Consider the following 22,822-nt stretch of genomic DNA (forward strand, 5'->3'; position numbering starts at 1 on the left):
GAAAACATCAAAAGTCTCTAATCAGAGGAAGACAATTCAGACTAGCAATATAAGAGCAACACGAACAAGAAAAAAATAAAGTAAAAATGGGTTAAAGGAAAAAGAGAGATATGCATAGGGACATTAGAAAGTAAGGTACAGAAGAGAGTACAAGTTCTGGGTTTCTTGTAGACACTGTCCTGCTGTGGTATAGATAACAGATGCATCACAGTGCATGAGTGAATTGGTGTGGCAACTGCAAACATGCACTCCAAAGTTCAGGTACATGGAACAGCGTGATTCTTGTGGGCAAAACATCTAAATTGCGTACAGACTGACTGTCAAATTCTAAATAATATGAATAAAATGCAATGTCATGTCCAGCCATAGTGTAATGGTACCAACAATTTGACTACAACCACACAGTCATGGATGATGCTGATTGGAAAAGAAGGCCATCAGCATCAACACCACATGACAAAGCCCAGGCGGTTGAGAAACTGATTAACAGTAGTTGCAGAGTAACCATCAAACTACTCGCCAAATGCACATCTCAATAGGCGGTGCTCAATCCATCATCGCTCACCCCATCATCCAAGATCACCTTCAGTATCAGAAATTGCACTCAAACTGGGTTCCTCAGCCACAGACACCTACAAACAAAGATGCAATTTTTATGGTATCTCTGGACTGCCTTGAGCATTACCCCATTTAAGGCAATGATTTCCTAAGCAGCATCATTATGAGCTATGAGATATGGGGCCATCATTTCACAGCTGTAACAAAGAGAGGTTCTATGGAATGGCGGCACTCTTCCTCACCTCCGCAGAGTAAATGAAAAAGTCATGCCATCAGCAGGAAAGGTCATGGCCACCAGTTTCTTCAAAATTGAAGGATCTATCTTGCCCAGTTTGTGACAAAGGGCACAATGGTGATTCACACTGTGCAACATTGGCTTCACTGCACAACACCATAAATCACAGGAGGCATGGAAAATTAAGCAAAGGCATTGTTCTCCACCATAGACAAAGTAACACCTACAAGTGGTGCACAAGAAACAAGCTCTGCATCAAAGTTTTTCAATAGGAGGTTCAAATCATCTGCTATACAGTCCAGATGTTGCACCATGCAATTTACATCTTTCCAGCAAGACTAAAGAATATCTTTTTTGAGGGGGAGGGGGGGGGGGATTTTCCAATCATGAGGATGTTCATAGTGCAGTTCTCAAATGGTTCCATGGCCTAGAAGCGGACTTCTATTATAGAAGAATTAAGTAATTTGCAGAACCCATTATTTACAGAGACTTAAGTGACTACCATATGCTGAAATATAGTGTCATCTGTCTTCAGCACTTTGAAGTGTCAGGCAGCATTCAATAAAAACTATTTGGCTTGCCACAGCAACATATAACTTATTTTCTCTCTTTATAGATTTCAAAGGATTGAGAAAGCCAAACAGAAGCAGAATGAAAACAGGAAGGTGAAAAAATAAAAAATAAAAAAAACAATAAAAATAAAAAACATTGTGGGTGAGAAGAAGTTAATGATCAGATTAAGTTGGAGAGAGAAAAACAGTGACGTAGCGGGCAGGAAGGGAGGATGGGCTGATGATACATGTAAGAATTGAAAAGATTTATGTCTTGATGTCATGTGAGCAATAACTCCTTTAAGGAATACGTGATGCCAAAATAATCCATGAGAGGGAGGAAGGGCCAGTTATGAGCAAAGTAGGGAAACTGCTGAAGTCACAAGTGCTAAACATTCAGTTGCAAATATAAAATAACCATTAATCCTTAGCAAGACCTGACATCAACAGGCAACAGAGGAAAGCTGGCTGATGCATTTCTAAAACTTTTAAGCAATTTCTTTAGATAAAATCTTTTAACTGTCTTTAATGCAATAACACATTACTTTACAACTGATGATATAACTCACATTAGAGACTCTGCATCTTCATACACTGCAGGCTAGAATACCATATTCTGATAGTGTATCTAGGAACATATTTTCTAATGAGACAAGTTTTCAATACACTGTTGGTTATACCAATGAAGTTACACAGCATCATTCTGAACCATTCTTATTAAGAATGCTAATATATCCTCATTACAAACTGCAACATGTCCAGGATACAACATAAAATATAAAAAATGTAATAGTTTATCAAAACATGTTTGTTACAGTTTGAAGCCATCAGAACAAAACTGGTGGCTTCAAACTGAAACAAACGTGCTTTGACCAGCTTTCAGGTTTTTTATATTTTACATTTTTCTCCCTGATGTGTTACAATTTGTAATGAGGGTATGTCAACTTTGTACTTAGGTACACTTCTTAATAAGAAAGGTGCACTCTGTAACTTCGTTGGCATAATCAACAGGGTATTGAAAACTTTGCTCATTAGATAGCATTTTCTAAGACACACTATGAGACGATGGTATTCTAGCCTACAATGTATAGAGGCAATGACTCTCTAGTATCAGTCATCTGAAGATCATTTTTTAACAACTGAAACTAGTAATCAATTGCAAAGTAATATAGTATTGCGATCAAGACAAATAAAAGATTTTATGTGATTTTTAAAAAGTTTTATACACGATTAATTCTATTTGTCAGTTACCATATATTATAAACACCAGTATTTAAGATTCAGTTGTTAATAAGAATCACTTCAAGAGTTTACTGAATAAGGGCTTGCCATTTACATCAGCCTGCATCAACTCCTACATTTCTCCTGAGGACCACTATTATTCCCTGTATAACAGCAGCTCTTTGGCAGAGAGAAATCTTCAGGTGCTGATAATAATTGTTTTGTACTTTCTTAATGCACTGGAATATAAATGACTTAACTACATGGCTTCCAAACCTTAGGTATTCTCAGATTTACAAACTTTAGGTTATAGTTTCAGACATTGTGAACATCAATGACAACTTTTTAAATGAACAATGGCTGAGAGAAGACTGTATAGAAGATTTAAATTAATGATTTTAAGGTTGCCAAAAGCTTCTGTAGTAGCAACAAATCTCATGGATGTTCTGGTATTCACCTGCATACCTCAATACATTATAAAATGAAAGAAGATTTCAGTTATTTAAATGAAGAATGCGTTAATCGTAGAATACAGGCTTTCATAGAAATTCCAATCACCACCCAAAGCAGAAAAACAGAGTGATCAAAACATTGGCAGACTGGGCTGAAAGAATCCGTGAACCATAATACTTGCAGGGTGAGAGTAATCTGTTAAGAAGAGATTTCATAAGAAACAGCAACTCTGACAAAGATAGAAACAGGGCAGTAGATCCTAAACAATCTGGAGCTTCTAGTGAAAAAGAATCAACTACATGGAAAGTGTTCTACCTGTTCATAAAACATCAGCACATTACTCAGAAGACACGGTACTGACACTGTGTCTAAACCAAAAGAAATATGTGTGAATATTTGAACACTGCAAAGGCCTTTGTCCACTGTTTGCTATGGCAGGAGTATATAAAATTCCTTGTACATGTGGTTCAGTTGCAACAGAGCAAGGAGGGGTTATTCCGACTGTTCTTATCCTGCTCTTCATATTAACACTTTTTTTTCTTTATTCAATCTCTTTTTATTAATAGTACACATGTGACTGTTATGCAAAATAGCTATCTTTTTATTCATATTACATTTCATTAAAAGGAGTTATTCACTGGATAGTTTCCTGATTTCTGATAACAATAGTAAATTTGATGCTCTTGAAAACATTTCCATAAAAAAATAATATATGTGATGCTCTAGATATGCTGACATCGTGGAGGTGAAATTTTCAGTGTGCAAATAGTTCTTTATTTCTACATAAATGTAGCTCATTTCTTGAAAACCATTATTCTCCTCCTTTAAACAAGTGTTTTACTTTCCCCCAAAACTTTTTTAACGTAAAGTTATTCAAATTCAAAATTATCATTTTCTGGAAATTTCTTATATTGCAATTATTTCTAAAATTCAGTACCATAGTTATGTAGCCTAGATTTTTCTGATTCTGAAAATACATACATTCACTAGTTTTGAAAATTTCATTTTCTCAAAAACCTTTTGGCAAACTTTGGGAATCACTATACGTATAAAAATCCTCCTCATATAATAGTAGCAATAATTTTGCTATTTTTGAGTTATACAGCTCACAGTTAAACGGAGTTACTTCTTTGCCTACTGCATTTTTGTTTCTTTTAGTTTTCCTCATTTTTGCTGTTCATATTCAAAATATAATAGCACTGAATTTCAACATTTTGAAGATTTTTTGTATTACATGCACCTATAAAAAGGCATGGTGCACAGCACCACAGCCTCTGTCAGTTGGAGGATATGAGTCACTTTGCAAATGTCACATATGTTGTCACTCTGTAGTGAGTACCCCAGTCATGCAATTACTAACTGAGAGTCAGTCAGTATCCAATAGTCAAACGATAATCAACTGAGGGGCAGGTTTGCATGTAAAGAGATGTAACATTCTTGGAGTATAAAATATTAACAAAGTATGAATGTCATTAGTTGGGATGATAAACATTCAGGTGATCTCATAGCTTCAATTTTAGTTAGTATATTCTCAATATCAAGTACATGACTGCTAAGCTACAATTAATTTGTCACTAAGCACATTATTTGCAGTTCAGAACATCTAAGAGGTTATCCACTAGTATATGCCTAAAATATGATGACAAGTAGACAGAAGAAGTTGAAGTGTTAAATTCTTTGGATTAGAGTTTCATAATAAATTCAACTGGGAGAGCACACCACAGAACTGCTGAAATGCCTACACAGATCTCCATTTTCTATGTGGATCTCGTCAGACATATGTGATTTTGCAATAAAAATGGTTGCATATTTTGCTTGCTTCTGTTCCATAACGTCATATGGGATTATTTTTTGGGGTAACTCGTCAAGCCCAGAAAATGCTTTCCAAGTGCAAAAATATATAATAAGATATATTAAAAAAAGATGCTGTGACTTATCAAACGAGAAAGCGCTGGTAGATAGACACAATAAAAAACACACAAACACACGCACAAATTTCAAGCTTTCACAATGCATGGTTGCTTCATCAGGAAAGAGGGAAGGAGAGGGAAAGACGAAAGGATGTGGGTTTTAAGGGAGAGGGTAAGGAGTCATTCCAATCCTGGGATCGGAAAAAGGGACAGGTACACACACACACACACACACACACACACACACACACACATCCATCCGCACATATACAGACACAAGCAGACATATGTAAAGGCAAAGAGGTTGGGCAGAGATGTCAGTCGAGGCGGAAGTACAGAGGCAAAGATGTTGTTGAGTTACAAGTGATGTACGAGGGGCGGCAACTTGAAATTAGCAGAGGTTGAGGCCTGATGGGTAACGGGAAGAGGGGATATATTGAAGGGCAAGCTCCCATCTCAGGTTGGTGTCAGTGGGAAGCATCCAGATAACCTGGACGGTGTAACTCTGTGCCAAGATGTGCTGGTTGTGCACCAAGGCATGTTTAGCCACAGGGTGATCCTCATTACAAACAAACACTGTCTGCCTGTGTCCATTCATGCGAATGGACAGTTTGTTGCTGGTCCTTCCCACATAGAAGGCTTCACAGTGTAGGCAGGTCAGTTGGTAAATCACGTGGGAGCTTTCACACGTGGCCCCGCCTTTGATCATGTACACCTTCCGGGTTACAGGACTGGAGTAGGTGGTGGTGGGAGGGTGCATGGGACAGGTTTTACACCGGGGGGCAGTTACAAGGGTAGGAACCAGAGGGTAGGGAAGGTGGTTTGGGTATTTCATAGGGATGAACCAAGAGGTTATGAAGGTTAGGTGGAAAGGTGGAAAGCCACTCTTGGTGGAGTGGGGAGGATTTCATGAAGGATGGATCTCATTTCAGGGCAAGATTTGAGGAAGTCGTATCCATGCTGGAGAGCCACATTCAGAGTCTGATCCAGTCCCAGAAAGTATCCTGTCACAAGTGGGGCAGTTTTGGGGTTCTTCTGTGGAAGGTTCTGGGTTTGAGGGGATGAGGAAGTGGCTCTGGTTATTTGCTTCTGTACCAGGTCGGTAGGGTAGTTGTGGGATGCAAAAGATGTTTTCAGGTTGTTGGTGTAATGGTTCAGGGATTCGGGACTGGAGCAGATTCGTTTGCCATGAAGACCTAAGCTGTAGGGAAGGGACCATTTGATATGGAATGGGTGACAGCTGTAATAGTGGAGGTACTGTTGCTTGTTGGTGGGTTTGATGTGGACGGATGTGTGAAGCTGGCCATTGGACAGATGGAGGTCAACGTCGAGGAAAGTGGCATGGGATTTGGAGTAGGACCAGGTGAATCTGATGGAAGCAAAGGAGTTGAGGTTGGAGAGGAAATTCTGGAGTTCTTCTTCACTGTGAGTCCATATCATGAAGATGTCATCAATAAATCTGTACCAAACATTGGGTTGGCAGGCCTGGGTAACCAAGAAGGCTTCCTCTAAGCGACCCATAAATAGGTTGGCGTACGAGGTTGGTTTGAAGGCCAGACATACCAACAATTAAAGGGAACAGCCATGGGTACCAGGATGGCCCCCTCGTACGTAACAGTATACATTTCTTACGTAACAATTCTGTCCTCTCTTGAACAATCTTTCACTTACTGTTTCTCTACTCTTTTCTTTTTCTACTTTGTTATTAAGACATGAGTATTTGCTCATGGTTTTAGTCAGCTTTACTGATATTTAGGAATTGTGAGCACTCTTTTTCTTTTCTTTATTTCCTTCTTTTTTTCAATCATAAACTTCAGGTGTTTATGACACATGAGTAAACTATCTCCTATTCTTATCTTTTGTACAAAATTTTTCCTAGTATGTACTGTTTTCATTATTTGTAGCTTGGAGGAACTCAGGATGAAATGAAAGTGTTCTTTTGACTCTCATTTAGTTCCACAAGACATAATAATGCTAGTTGTTCACAGAATTCACACTTCCCAGAAGAGTCCCTATAAAATTTGTGACTTTTGTCATGATACTGTTCCCTTCTCCTAGGATCAGCACCTATTCCTTACTTGTGGGTTGACCTTATGAGAGCACTTCCTCTTTCCATTCTGGTAGGTACGCCCCTTACAAAACATCCCATTTTAGGCCACAGATCGTCCTATCTCCACCTAGGTACGCCTACCCTCTATACTTAGTGAATGCCAGGTACACCCCCCTTATTCTTTCTGAGTAGGCCTCACAGTTCATTACCCTAGTATATATTTCTATGTATATCATAATTACGTATCTTCTGGTAAAGATATAAATCTATTTTAAACTTCGCATTCACTCTTTAATATATCATTTACTCCTTAGAGTTCTCCTCTACTTATCAAATTCTATATTTTCATTAGATACTATGTCTACATATACTATTTATGTCCCACTATTCTTCAGTTCATCAGAGTACTTATTATACTGACGTTTCTTAATGATCAACATGACTAATTCTGCTCCTACTTTCGTTTTCCTTCTTTACTCAAACCTCTCTCTTATTTATCCACTACTCATTACCACTTTATAGTTGTTTGTTATGTATGTGCATCTCTTCTTATGTATATTCAATGTAGAACCATCATAGCTTCCTATATATGTGTGCATACACTCCTGGAAATGGAAAAAAGAACACATTGACACCGGTGTGTCAGACCCACCATACTTGCTCCGGACACTGCGAGAGGGCTGTACAAGCAATGATCACACGCACGGCACAGCGGACACACCAGGAACCGCGGTGTTGGCCGTCGAATGGCGCTAGCTGCGCAGCATTTGTGCACCACCGCCGTCAGTGTCAGCCAGTTTGCCGTGGCATACGGAGCTCCATCGCAGTCTTTAACACTAGTAGCATGCCGCGACAGCGTGGACGTGAACCGTATGTGCAGTTGACGGACTTTGAGCGAGGGCATATAGTGGGCATGCGGGAGGCCGGGTGGACGTACCGCCGAATTGCTCAACACGTGGGGCGTGAGGTCTCCACAGTACATCGATGTTGTCGCCAGTGGTCGGCGGAAGGTGCACGTGCCCGTCGACCTGGTACCGGACCGCAGCGATGCACGGATGCACGCCAAGACCGTAGGATACTACGCAGTGCCGTAGGGGACCGCACCGCCACTTCCCAGCAAATTAGGGACACTGTTGCTCCTGGGGTATCGGCGAGGACCATTCGCAACCGTCTCCATGGAGCTGGGCTACGGTCCCGCACACCATTAGGCCGTCTTCCGCTCACGCCCCAACATCGTGCAGCCCGCCTCCAGTGGTGTCACGGCAGGCGTGAATGGAGGGACGAATGGACACGTGTCGTCTTCAGCGATGAGAGTCGCTTCTGCCTTGGTGCCAATGATGGTCGTATGCGTGTTTGGCGCCGTGCAGGTGAGCGCCACAATCAGGACTGCATACGACTGAGGCACACAGGGCAAACACCCGGCATCATGGTGTGGGGAGCGATCTCCTACACTGGCCGTACACCACTGGTGATCGTCGAGGGGACACTGAATAGTGCACGGTACATCCAAACCGTCATCGAACCCATCGTTCTACCATTCCTAGACCGGCAAGGGAACTTGCTGTTCCAACAGGACAATGCACGTCCGCATGTATCCCGTGCCACCCAACGTGCTCTAGAAGGTGTAAGTCAACTACCCTGGCCAGCAAGATCTCCGGATCTGTCCCCCATTGAGCATGTTTGGGACTGGATGAAGCGTCGTCTCACGCGGTCTGCACGTCCAGCACGAACGCTGGTCCAACTGAGGCGCCAGGTGGAAATGGCATGGCAAGCCGTTCCACAGGACTACATCCAGCATCTCTACGATCGTCTCCATGGGAGAATAGCAGCCTGCATTGCTGCGAAAGGTGGATATACACTGTACTAGTACCGACATTGTGCATGCTCTGTTGCCTGTGTCTATGTGCCTGTGGTTCTGTCAGTGTGATCATGTGATGTATCTGACCCCAGGAATGTGTCAATAAAGTTTCCCCTTCCTGGGACAATGAATTCACGCTGTTCTTATTTCAATTTCCAGGAGTGTATTTCCATACGTACACACATTTTCCCTACAATACCTGGTAGTTCTCACATCATGACAGGCTTCCTCTTATGTGATTTAATGTTTATGTAGAAGTGTATATTTGTGTATATGTGGATGTGTGTTCATGTAGTCTGATTCTTCGGCCTTCTTATCTAAAGATAAGATTTAGGTTTTTAGTAACCACACAAATAAGGAAGGACTTAAGTGATAGAAGTTTGTGAATATGGAAAGAGGGAAAAAATAGACAGGTCCTCAAATGAGAAGTAAGAAAGGAAAAACTAGATATGGATGCTAGGATCAAAGAAGAGAAAGAAGATAGCCCCAAAGAAAGGAAACCCTTCCCACCCCCTTTTCCTGGGATCCCTATCCCTCAGGTACTTGAGTGAGATGCCACAGGAGGTTTGGTGTTAAATCATCTCCTACAGAATGGACTTGTCCCACCTTCGCCCTTTGAGGTCCCCGAAGGAAATCCTAGCAACCCTATGGAAATGGCAAATGATGAAAAATCAGGCACACTTGTTTGTGAGGGTTGTTTGAAAGGTATGATGTGAGTTTTGTGTTAATCATGATTTATCTCTTCTTGTAAATCATGCTTTTAGCTACAATATCCAGCCCTTTCAAAATTTATACAAACCCTCCCATCTATATCACATCTCATAAACAGTATAAAATACTCTTGCCTGCCATCTTATTATATTTTCCACAAATATAACTCTATTTAGTTTATTTCATCCAGATTTCTAGAATCCAGTTGTGGGATCTACTAAAAATAATGTCTTAGGATGGACTACCGTTTGTACCCGGTACGGTCCCTCATATTTTTGGAAAAACTTATAAGTCTCTTTCTTCAGAGTCGAGCTGGGAAGACGTTGTTTTATAAGAACCAGGTCATCAACTTGGTACTGACAATCCACAGCCTTTTCGTTACGATTACTTATTCTTTTTGGTGCCTTTTTAATTAAATTTTTAGAAGCTATTTCCTAATTTACTTCGTAATTGACACTAGGTTGTTCAGGCCAATTAAAACACTTAATTAGAGGTTCTCCTACAAAAGGTTTGCCTGTAGCTTCTAAAGGTGTCAACCCAGTTGATAAATGGGGTAATTCATTTAGGATAAGTTCAATGTCCTTAATTTTCTTTGCCCACGAAGTATGTTTTTCATGGCAGTAAGTACGACATAATTTTCCAATTTCCTTCATTACTCGCTCACACAGATTTGATGACAGGTTATAATTTGATATTAACACTTCTCAAACACCTTTCCATGCTACAAATTCTCTAAATTCGTAACTCCCAAACTGTGGTCCGTTATCTGTAACAAACTGTTTTGGTTTACCTACTTCTAGAAAGTATTGTTGTAAAGAGTGTATAACCATCTGCATATTTGCATTGGATATAGTTTAACATATTTTGACCAACATTCTATGATAACCAAAATATATGATACTCCTCCCTTTCCTTGTGGAATTGGTCCAAAAAAATCTGCCGCTGTAAGGTCATGTAATGACTTAAGAATAATAGGCTACATTTTGTATTTCACGTGAGTATTATTCTCTTTTACTTTCTGGCAGGCTTCACAGGTTCTAATCAAAGATGCTATTTTATGACCTATAACAAAATTTATTCATATGGGATATACATTTTTTTATTCCAAAGTGTCCATATCCTGTGTGAACATAGCACACCAGGTCATCTTCCATTATCTTTGGGATACATAAGCGCCAATGCTGTGAAGTTACGCTGTCTCCCCACAACAAGTTACGATCTATAATTTTCCATTTTCCTAACTGATTCGGAGTTAACGAGTTCTGGATGCAGGTAGAAAATATTACTGTGAAATAAGGATCATGACGGATATTCCCTGTTATTCTTTGAGCCATTTCCTTTACCATGATGTTTGGATATTCTGCTGATATAAAATTAATGGAAAAAATAATGCCAGGCTCTTCTGTACATTTCAATTCTTCCATTCCAATGGGTAGCCTCAATAAAGCATCATGTACAATATTTTTGGAACGTTTTACATATTGTATCTTAATATTGTATTCCTGTAGGAATAGCATCCATCGCATCAACCTACTGTGTAGTAATCAACTACTCATTAGAAAGGATAAAGCTTGATGATATGTATAAATGTGGATTTCTGATCCCCATACTAGTGTTTGAAACTTTTGAGTACGCCACACAACTGCCAATAGTTCCTTTTCGGTAACTGTGTAATTTAGTTCATGCTTATTTAAGCTACAGCTAGCAAAAGCTATGGTTCTGTGTTCTACATCACTTGGATCCCATTCTCCTTGGAAAAGTTCAGCAGCAACACTGTAATCAGATGTATCTGTCGAAAGTTTAAACGGCTCGCCCATAACTGGATGATGTAATATGGGTGACTCCACAAGTGCTCTTTTAAAGTTTTCAAACGCATCATTTGCACCTTGATCCCAATTCCACGGTACTCCCTTTCTTAATAAATGTAAAATTCTTGGGTCATTTAACTCCTGACCTCATGCATACCATCAATAGTATCCGCCCATACCTATAAATCTTTTTAACTGGCTTCGATTTCTGGGGTGCGTACATCCTTTGATAGCTTTTATGTGTTCAGCATCTGGTCCAATTCCCTTTACCCCTATAATATTACCTAAGAATTTAAGTTCTTGGCGCACAAAAAATGATTTTGACAGCTTCACCGTAATACCTTTCTCCTTAATTTTTTTCAGAGTCTTGCACAAAGTTAGACAATGTGCCTTCCAAGTAGCTGATATTATGAGGATATTGCCTACATATATTATCAAATCCTTCAATAAGTCTCTCCCTAGAGCTTCATCTAAATACGGACACAGAGATATTACGTCCAAATGGCAATACATTGAAATTATATGATTTTCCATCAAACAAAAAGGCTGTATACTTTTTGGATTCTGAATACAATTTTATCTGCCAATATCCCGTAGTCAGGTCCATTGTACTAAAGAATCTTGCCTTTCCAAATTTGGATAACAATTCATTGATCTCTCTCCGTCTCTATATGTTGATTCAATGTACAAGCTTCTAAGACTAATCGTACCCCACTTGTACTTTCTTCACCACGGCCAGAGGATTATTCATTACACTGGAATTTCTTTCTATATTAGTATTATCAATCATTTTGTTAGTCTCATCCCAAATTGTTTCCTTCAAACACAATGGTATTGGATATGGTTTGCAAAAGAATGTAGTGTCATCTTTGATTTTGAACTTACAGATATAGACACTGATGTTACCTGGACAATCAGAAAAGACCACTTCATAAGCCATCAAAATTTCATACAAATCTCACCTTTGTTGGTCAGTTAATATTAGGGATTCATTAACTTTGTCTTGTATATCAGTACGATGTGTTCCTTGATCCACATTATAGATTTTTGGTGATAATTGAGCTGTAGCTGTTAATCGCAGACACCAACACTCAGTTTGTCCCTCAATGTGATCTTTTGTCACAAATGATGTCCAGCATCTACTGTCCCCTCTACCAAATCAAAGAAGATGTTCGTCAAAGTTTAAGATGACTTTAAACTCTAGCAACTAATCTCAACCAAATAGTACATATCTATTAATATTTTCTACTATTAATAGCAGTTCACTTGAGTTTTGTATTTTACAAGTTTACTTCTTGTTCCCGTTACCCCGATTATCTATACTGGCAATAACAGTCAGTGCTGTTTATTCTGTATTGAGTAAAAAAACGTGTTTAAGATGAGTGATACCTCACTCCCCGAATTTATAAATATGTTAACCTCGGAATTTTCCATGGTCCCTGCTATTATAGGTTGTGGGTTATTGGTGGCTAAGCTAGGTTCTTCAAGCAGCAACCATTCCTTTGTGGGTATTTTGTGTGTAAAGTTAACATCCTTATATGGAATAAGGCCTCCTAATGTATCTCTACAACCTGGGCCCCAGCCCTGGATCCAGGTCAACAACGTTTTCCTCACTACTACTAATTATGGGTTGGTTACCAAAATGAGATACTACATTCCCATTCCGTGTTTTATGGTATCTCAGTACAAATTCTTGAGAAGCTACCAGATCTAAATCTGAATGTGGATGCTTCTTTTGACAATTGTTGTTACAACTTTTCTTACTGTACTGGTGTACTTTTGCTAAGTTTGCCTCATCCTTTTTAAAATTAATCACTTCTTTACAAGGTGACTTACATGGAATACTTACTCTTCTTTACTGAATAGCCACCAGCTGGAAACCCTCTTGACTTCTTCTCCATCGAATAACGCTAGGTACAGGAATTTTTAGACTCTTCCTATTTATGAAATAAGTAGAGATGCAAACTTTACTTTTCATCAACTAATGCCGTATTTGACCTCCATACACAATAAAAATTTCACTTTCCACATGAGTATGTAACTTCCTGCAAGTCTCTCGTATAGTCAGACGTTAGAAACAAACTGAGTTACAGTTAAAAGAAAGTTGGCTTGGATACCATGACCTTTCTTAACATGAATCATAAAATGAGTCTTGCCTCTAACAAGGTTGCGTCAAGAGTCTACAAGAGTACTTTTTCAACTGTTCTTGTTTTAATAAGAATAGTCAATGGCACAATAAGCACAGAGCTGCATATAAACTCCATTGTTCTTGCTTACACACTCACTAAAACATCTACGGATTGCCCAACAGGTACTTGTCAGTGCCGTCCAACCACCACGTCTACTTTCTTCCCATGACTGATTTTAAACCTGCACACAAACAAGTGACGTGCAGTAGGTAGGATTCTACCATCCCACACTCGTATTCAGAATATCGTATGTTTGAGACCGTAGAAGGCTGAGTGGTTCTAGAATTTACACAGAAATTCTCAAATCACTACAGCTGGCATATAAATTTGTTCTACTGAGTTGAATGTTGGCTCCACATCTACCTTGGTTATGATAAAACTTCCTCTATGTTGTTCATAGTAACTTACCTGCATTCCTATTTTCTTAGTCATTATTAGACCTACTAACATAGTACCCCTATTTGATTTTGTGTTTGTAACCTTGAATTCACCTGTTGTGAACTCTTAATCTTACTGCCAACACACTACACTAATTCCCGATTTCCACTACGGCTAACGTCCAATCATCCATTTACCTTTTTTTTTAATATTACCTATCAAATTAAGGGATCTAATCTTTCATGCTCCAATCCATAAAACGCTAGTTTTGTTTCTTCTGGTGACATCGCCCTCCTGATTAGTCCTCACTCTGAGATTCAAATGGGAGACTATTTTACCTATGGGATGTTTAGTGTTCAATATGAATTATTGTTGCATGTCAAAAAAAATTGTCACTAATTGTATGAATCAAATACTTTGTGACTGGGTTTTTCTTAACTTGAAGAGTAATTTAACAATCAATCTTGCTAAAAATAATGCTGAACTTGCAGTGATGGACCTGCTTATGAGCAGAACACATTTCATTATCAGGAAATTTGTAGGAAATAACATTCTTGATTAAATCAGGTTCCCTGTAAGTGACATATTTTTCTTGAAAGCTGCTGTGAAGAAGGCAACATGTGATGTCAAATATATTAAGTAGAAAACAATGTATTGAATGAAAATAGCAATACCACTCTTTCCTTTCTCTTCATTAAATTCTTCCTTACTGCAAAGCTCTCAGCTCTTGTCATCAAGGAGAAATGTTTCAAATTCTGTCCAGTAACACAAAAGAGTCTAGAAAGCATTCACCTTTACTGAAGTGTGAGGTTAACGGGTAAAAGTGCAGTGGTACCCATCATATCACAAGCTGAATATGTTATCACTACTGGGAGGTAGCAATTTGTCAAATGTGGTGCTGTAAAACTGACAGCATTCTTTCTGTTCCCAGTTCACAGGATGAAATACACATAGGAAACAGCTTTGCTAGTAGAACATACTACCACCAGCTATTACAGCCAGGAGTTTCACGTTGGAGCATTTCCATATGACAGAATGCTACACTCACTATACAGATCATGCCTTCAAGGAATGATATAACCATCCCTCAGCCCCGAGACACCTTGGGACTCAGTGGTCCTGTAACTTCATAATTTGATGCTGACTCTGGAAATGTACAAATCACTGTCCTATTTATTTCCACACAGCGAGTCACTTCTGAGCTCAAGAAAGTAAATAGCTTTGTAGCTTTTAATTTACATTATACTTCTGATTTAGGAGCACCATTAAAAGTGTTAATAGATTTTTTCATTTCTATCCAGGGGACAATCCTGCAGGCAGAGTAGTATTTATCCAGTCCACTGAGTGTGTAATTATTCCGGGGTAATCTTTGTCAGACAATAAAACAACAGTACAAACTCATCACTCTATTGCAACCCATTTTCTAATATTCTTCTCCTTTATTTGCCAATACTTATCTTTCCTTACGCTGTTCTCTCCACATCACTGTCACTTGGTAATGAGTACACCAAATATCCACTAATGCTGCTGCTGTTGTTAACATATTGTTGTGAAGCATTTCCAGGTGATGCTGTTTACTACTGGTGGAAGATTGCACTATCAGATTTCATTACCACTAGATTTCCTGCTTTGTGTCTGGAGACATTCTGACTTCCCTGTAGTTGTACATGTACACTATAGCCCAAATGACAAATTGTGTAGCTTGGGATGCAGATAACACAGTGCTGGGCAATTTCCTCAAGAGAAACAGATGGAACTACTTTCCACACTTCAGCTCCCTCGCATACCTCAGTTAACCACTACTTCTGGAAGAAAGGATATCACAGAAAAGTGGTTTAGTCATAGCATATTTGTTGTTTCTCAAATGAATCATTCACTCCACATCTGAGTGAAAGATTTGTCCTACTATATATAATCTTGTACAGTTTGTATTTTTCTTCTCGTAAGAGAATGAATTTAAAAGGAATAGGAACTAAGATTTCCTGCAGCACTACAAAAAGTGCACTGTTGTGCTTCCAGGAACATTATTTCTTTGGTTATTCTATACATTTGTATGTAGTCATCCTCAAACCATTGGTATCTTGGGTTTAAATCACAATGTTTATCTGAGTAACACATATTGCCAGAGATAAAACAAATAATAGTACATGTGTTACCTTCACTTCATAAAATAGGATACAATATTTATTTAGCATCAATTTGTTTTTCTTCACAGAAGACTGAACAGGCCTTAATTCAGACTGGGTGCTTACATTTAGTGTGCTATTTTCCTGATTCACATGTGAACAGCCACAGTACCCACAAGTTGCTTAGCTTCCACTGTCCACTGTGATACTGCTGAACTTATTGCATTTTTACACTCTATTGACTTGCAATATATACAGTACCTTCTAGTGACTAATCAATTGTAGTACATAGTTTGTCCAGGTAGACCTCCAAATGTTTGAACAAGCCTGATATAGATGAGATGTGACAAACTGTATGCAGGTTTGCAGAGAGCTGTTGATGTAGATACCCCAAAGACTGCAAACTACTGAAAACTTCACCTCCACATTGATGTGAAGAGGACTTTCATGGAAGACGGTGAGACTTGTTTAGTTATCCAGTTAGTAACAGTTTGAGTCAAACATTGATGCAATACATGCTGACAATATGGAGCAAGTCACTTTTAAGCTATTTAACATAATTTTTATTTGAATACAGCTGCATGCTGACCATTTATAGATGACTGTATATGATGATAAAATTGTTTAGCTCACATGTACTGAGTCAGTTAACAGACTACTACAAAAATTTGTTTTTAAAATGGCTCAATGCTAGCAAAAAAGTTAAGTCTAACAATACAAGTAAGTGTCAATTCTTTTACAACACACAAATACGTGTTTTTAAGCACAGTTAATAAAGTTGTACAGAAGAAAAGTCTTTAGCTTTCTTTCAGATTTAACTTTTCTCTGGTACCAAAGCTTCCTAATATTAAGAAAGTTATTGAAGCTTTTAACAGTGGCTTTATCATTAAATTTACAGGCTAAAGTCAACTTTAATTAAAGTCTTTTTCTTTCTCATACATGATACAGAGGAAAAGCAAAGGTAACAGCTCAATATAATACAATGTTCAAAGGTTGTGTCTAACAAAGGCTGTTGTGACATATAAAGAGTTAATAGTGTTAAGATCCTTTAACACTAGCCAGCTGTTAGCTCTGTTTGCCTGGTGTCACCATGCCTGTATCCAGTCAGTACTTACAGAGCCCTCTCCAACATTTCAGTGGAAAATCCAAAATGACAGCACTGCCCTTTTGAAATACCAAATACAAATTTGTATGGAGCCACAAGTGCCTCTAAATTGTAAACTTAATGAAATAGAAAGGATAATACAGACATAAGGACAAAAGCTGGAGTAAAAATAAATTTATGACATCTCAAAGGCATCATACTTAATGCATTAAAAATTGTAAATTTCCGATCAGTAACTGCTATAAACAAATTACAAAATGGAAAATTTGAATAGACTGCACAGCCCTACAGAGGATTAACAGAAAATCTTCTAACTGTCACTAGAGGTGATGCTGAAAATGAATCTTATTCAGCATTGAAAAATGTATGTACATCTGCATTTGATTTACTGCTGCAAACATATACTAAGAAGTTCAAAGAAATTTTGCACGATGCTCATTACTTGCAGCGTCTGTGTTTTTTTGGCCACAACCTCTTTCTTGATATTCTTTTGTCCACAGTAAATTGCTATACACAGCCGTCAGTTCGTGGAGGTACAAACAAACTTTTGCTCTCAGCGCAGTTCAGCAGAGTGCACCTTGTCCCCAATGTGAACTGGGTAATGTCATTTGTGTTCATTGTTCACTCTGTTAATGTATCTCAACTGGTCATTTCAAGCTTTGGCCATCTGCCCATTGTCACTTAGGAAGAAGAATTGTCAAGCACAGGAAGCTGCCTTCCAAATTGGCATACACTACAGTGACATCACTATTGGGGGACACACACTGAAGATCTGCCTCGTAGTGGCTGTCTGTGTTTAACAAAAAGGACTGAAGACTGCTACCTACAAATTATAACTCATAGATACCCTGAGGAAAGTGCAACAGAACTTACACTGCCTTCTTGGATGCAACTGGGATGGCTGCCCTGATGCAGACAATATGCAGTCTTCTCCTTCATACATTTAATTTGGTTTCTAGGTAGCAATTACAAACAACACTGGTGTTTGAAGAATGTGTGCAAGCAAAGAATAAAATTTACAGCATTGTTCCAGTTTTGGGGGAATTGCCTTCCTCTGCAGACATTCTGTAAACAAATTTGCAATTTCCTTTTGTATCAGTCTGTCTTCTGCTTTAATAGTTTCTACATACCTCTAATGGCTATATACACCACAAGTGACATCATTTATGGAATATCATTATTTTCATTGTCAACTATTCATATTTATAGTTCTCTTTAACTATACAAGATTTTAAAGATGTCTTTGAATGTATGTATAATTTTCATTCTGTTGTTAATTATTGTATTGTCTACTGCCTACTAATAGGTGAAATGCGGTACCTTATTAACATAAGTTTCAGTTTCATTTTGTATCCATACTCTTCTTACTGTTTTCAATTGTCCACAGCTCAAGATCTAGTGGTTATCATTGCTGCCTCTAGACCACAGTATGCCACATTCGATTCGCTGGCAGGTTATAGATTTTCTTCACTTAGGGACTGGGAATCAGTGTAGTCCTTCTGTCCGCATCTAGTGTATACCACATGCTCAAATGTGACATCATTTTCCAAAGTGTTTGCATCATGTAACTGAGGCAGAATCTGGGAATCAGCCCAGTATTTACCTAAGTGGATGTGGAAAACAGGTGGCACACCAGCTTCCATCATTAATTCACGAGATGGATTCAATTCAAACCAGCGCACTCCCCCTATGTTCCAGAAGCAGGCATTTTATCACTCTCAGCTGTCTGGGTGAGTTCTAAGGACACTTCAATTCCTAAAGTTATTTAGGGTCATAACATTTGTACAATTTCTTTTTTGTTTGATACATCAATTTAATTTTAAGTGCCATTCAGTACTCAAATGCTATTTTTTAGTTCTGTAAAAAGTAACCAGATTAAAACAATAATTGTGTATCAGATGAGATGAATCATACAGTAAAAGATAATGGAAGCTTTTCACTTCAAAAACAAAGTGAGAGTAATGAATTCAACTATTCTGAGAGTCATGTTGGAGGTAAGTTGAATGACTGACAAAGGGAGTGATGGTGAAACATTAATTACTGGCACATGAGAATTTTTGATAAATTAGAGTTCAGACTCATTGTCATGAATGACACTAGAGAAATAACACTAATTCAACTGAAAAAGGATTGACAATCATAGCACTTTCTGAACTGATTTGTAGTAAATGTTAAGTAAGATGGCCCAAAGTTGTTTTGAATGCTGTTCCTCATGAATGAGTCCATTGTCTCAGCCACAGCTTAATTCTTACATCTAAATAAATGGCTATCACATATTGTATATCTTTACAATGTGATATGACTCAAATGAAACTGAAGAAAACAATTTATTGCCAGTGGATAAATGATAAACATTAGGAAATGGTGAAGGATTGAGGAGAGAGATAGAGAATGGTAACAAAAGACATTATAATATCCTAAGACAAATTTTTCAACTTTTTAGTGGATTACATACTGTGGCCAATTTTTGTGACAGTAAAAACTTGTATGCCACACTGGGTCCAAGAGCTTTGAAGAGAAACAAATGAAAATTGAAACTCTGACTCAGATCATGAGGCATCAACAAATAGTGCAACTGGTGAAGTGCTGCCCCAAATGGTAAGGATCCAAGTTGGAGTTATGGCATGGTATGACATTCCAATTTGACAACAATTTACATACCTTGGTGGTGCAAGGCTTCATTTGAGCCCCGAATGAGATTCCTTTCTGATCCAGTTTCATCTGACCCTGTATCAGCAGCATTTGTGCAGTCCAAGAGCCTGTGTTGTGACAGTACTGGGTGCTCCCCTCCAGTACTTCTCTCAGCAATCTATATTATAAATTAATGATAACATAAGTACTTCTTTCAGCAATCCATATCACACATGAACGATTACACAAATAGTGATGTAGTGCATAAAGACAACTAAATGATTTCTTCTCATTCATTTATTATGTTCCATAGGTGCCAGTGTAAAGGAGAAACTTCATAACAGTGGAACAAGTCAAGCTACACACTAAGGCAACAAAGTGACCATCAGATATCAATTCTGCAGGGTGTATTAGCAACTGTTACTCAATATTTTCACAGCTACTTTATCTACATTTATTCAAAATGATGAGCTTCTACACTGTTATGTATCTGTGGATCTGATTATTCATGACATAAATTTTACTGAAAAATCAGCAAGCAAATTAACTGTTTAGACACAAATCAGTTTTTTATATTGTATCTGAATAAGTGTGTCAAACAGATAGAAACCTGAGTTTTTTAAGTGATTCATACATTTCAAAATATGCAACTGGTTACTTAATTTGTAATTATCAAACAGTATTCATATTTTTTGTAAATTTTACCATTTGTACATTATACCCTTGTTTGAGTTATGGACTTTTCCTAGCCTACCTAGTACCCATGTTATACTATATGTCTTAACCATACCAGCATAGCCATAGGTAAGATGATAATAACAGCAGCAGACGTCACAAATCTATTTACAGTAATTGATAAATAGTTCATCCATTTATGAGAGAAACACTGAAGAGTAAGGATGTCAAGACATCTATCAACACTACCTGCTGTGAGGCAATATAAGTATTAACACTGATGGTGATGAATGGGGAAAAAAGCAAATATGCTTAGCTAATAATCCATGTTTCCTTGCAAAGTCACTGCAACAGTAGCCACCTGATAAGTAAATAATTCTGTTCATTCACACTCACTGTTTGAACACTGGTGGGGGTATGTGTATCAGTATTAATATGACATCGAACAGGGAGTTCTACCTGGTGGTAGTATTTTAAACCCTCTATTTAATGACATCAAAGAAACATTATCCATGGATGAATGGCACCAACTATGTGAAATGTCAATGCAGATTGTGGCCTTGATCCATGGAACTGTTCAATCTCTGTTGGTGATACAGATGAACATATAATCCCTGTAGGGGACTTCCCTGGTACAGTTAAAATATTTACTAGCAGAGAGTGCATAAATCTACAGGAGCAAACTTTTAAGAGTTTAATGAATGGCAGCTACGCAATACAGCATGAGTGAGAGTGTTGATAGAGATGTCATTCATATGTCTACCAATACTATGAGGCATCATGGAGTAATCTGCTGGAGTTAGCTCACCAAACTCACCACCCATCAGAAGAAATCATAGCTCAACTCTACAACGCATGCTGTGCATCAATGGAAACAGAAGTGTATCATTCTACATTACCAGATGTGGGCACAGAACTACAATCTTTTTATTTAGATACCTAGCTATAAGTAAGAGTTTATAAAATCTCTGCATCGACAATTACTACCATGATTGAGTGGATAAAACAACCTTACCACAAGGGTCTTGTAGTTAGTGACTGGTCCTGCAGTAATGATGCTGGAAACCAGAAGAACAAGACAAATGGATCATTACCTCCTGATAATAAATGTGCCTTGATTATTAGGCCTTCAGTTTGCAGGAATATTAATATTGTTCTAACACTGTTAATATATCCTGAGGGAGTCCACTTTGAGCATGTATATATATTTTTAAAACCCTATTTGAGACAAAAAATCAGCTACTGCAGGAGATTTTGCATGACACTGAGGGAGCGAGACATAAGAATGATGCATATCAGACATTTCTGGAGATTATGAGAGAAGCACTAACTTACACTTATGGATTGTGGGAGAGTATTTCACTTAGTTTCTAATACCACTTATGCTATAGGTAGAGAATGTTGAGTCTGCGCCCAGGCTAAGGGGTGGCAATAAGAGTGGTATTGCATGATGTACGAGTATGTGGGTGTTGAGGTTCATTGTTAATCTTGGCACTCTGTTTAAGGATTATCAGGGAACCAATCTGGCCTGACAGCTTCAAGAGGGAGACTCTTCGCACTCTGGAGATGCGTAAGGGATGAGAAAGTATCCCTTATGGCAGGGAACTCTGTTTTTATAGATAGTGACTTTGTTAGCCATTGCTGTCAGGACAACTACAGTCAATTTGGGTAACTTTTTAGCATTTTATTGAAAATACTGAACACAAAAATTGTAACATTTTACATCCATTGTTACTGAGTTCTTGGAAAAGTGAAAATGTGTGTTAATTGTGCCCTATTAGAGTAAAATTTCAATTTTAATGCTGGTACAAAGTTACACTGCCATTTAGGATAACTTTAAATCAGTCTTAAAAAATAAAGAATTTTTCCTATATCTCATGCTCGGAGTAAATGTAGATCACACCAAAAGGAAATCATGTGTTAATAAGAAATGAAAATAAACAGTGTTGGTTCAGTGCTGCAGGTTTACTTTGAAATATCAAGATATATGTATCAATCTGACATTGTTCAACTTAAATCACTGTCACCAGATGCTCTCTTCACTGCCAATGTGCTATTAAAGGATAATCACAAGCCTGGGAGCTTGTATGAAATTGGAAAGATAACTGAAATACTAAACAGAAATCACAGGCATGATAAAACTGTTACTTTTAGAACAAAATAATGCAAATAAGTGGAACAACAGCCACTTGAAACAAAAGTGATAAATGGCACAAAGATACCCTGACTGGTAAAGAGCTATCCTGATTCACTGTATCAATTTATTCATAATAAGGTGCAAAGAAGCATAAATACTTACCAAGTTCTCTCCTATATAAGCCATGTTCTGAGGCAACAGTGCCCGTCTCTAAAATGATATCTAG

The 22,822-nt window shown here is 38.1% G+C and overlaps 1 protein-coding gene across 2 annotated transcripts in view; it reads right to left on the minus strand.

The window, feature by feature from the left end:
- LOC126251553 (proton-coupled folate transporter-like) overlaps window positions 1-22,822 on the minus strand; it is a 243,161-nt gene that overhangs the window by 181,441 nt on the left and 38,898 nt on the right. For both annotated transcript variants that reach the window (XM_049952065.1, XM_049952064.1), the window contains exon 2: window positions 19,815-19,962. In XM_049952065.1, the coding sequence (XP_049808022.1) occupies window positions 19,815-19,962 (148 nt within the window). The remainder of the gene's footprint in view (window positions 1-19,814; window positions 19,963-22,822) is intronic.

The sequence above is a fragment of the Schistocerca nitens genome, chromosome 4 (assembly GCF_023898315.1).
Source record: "Schistocerca nitens isolate TAMUIC-IGC-003100 chromosome 4, iqSchNite1.1, whole genome shotgun sequence".
In the NCBI taxonomy this organism is placed as follows: domain Eukaryota; kingdom Metazoa; phylum Arthropoda; class Insecta; order Orthoptera; family Acrididae; genus Schistocerca; species Schistocerca nitens.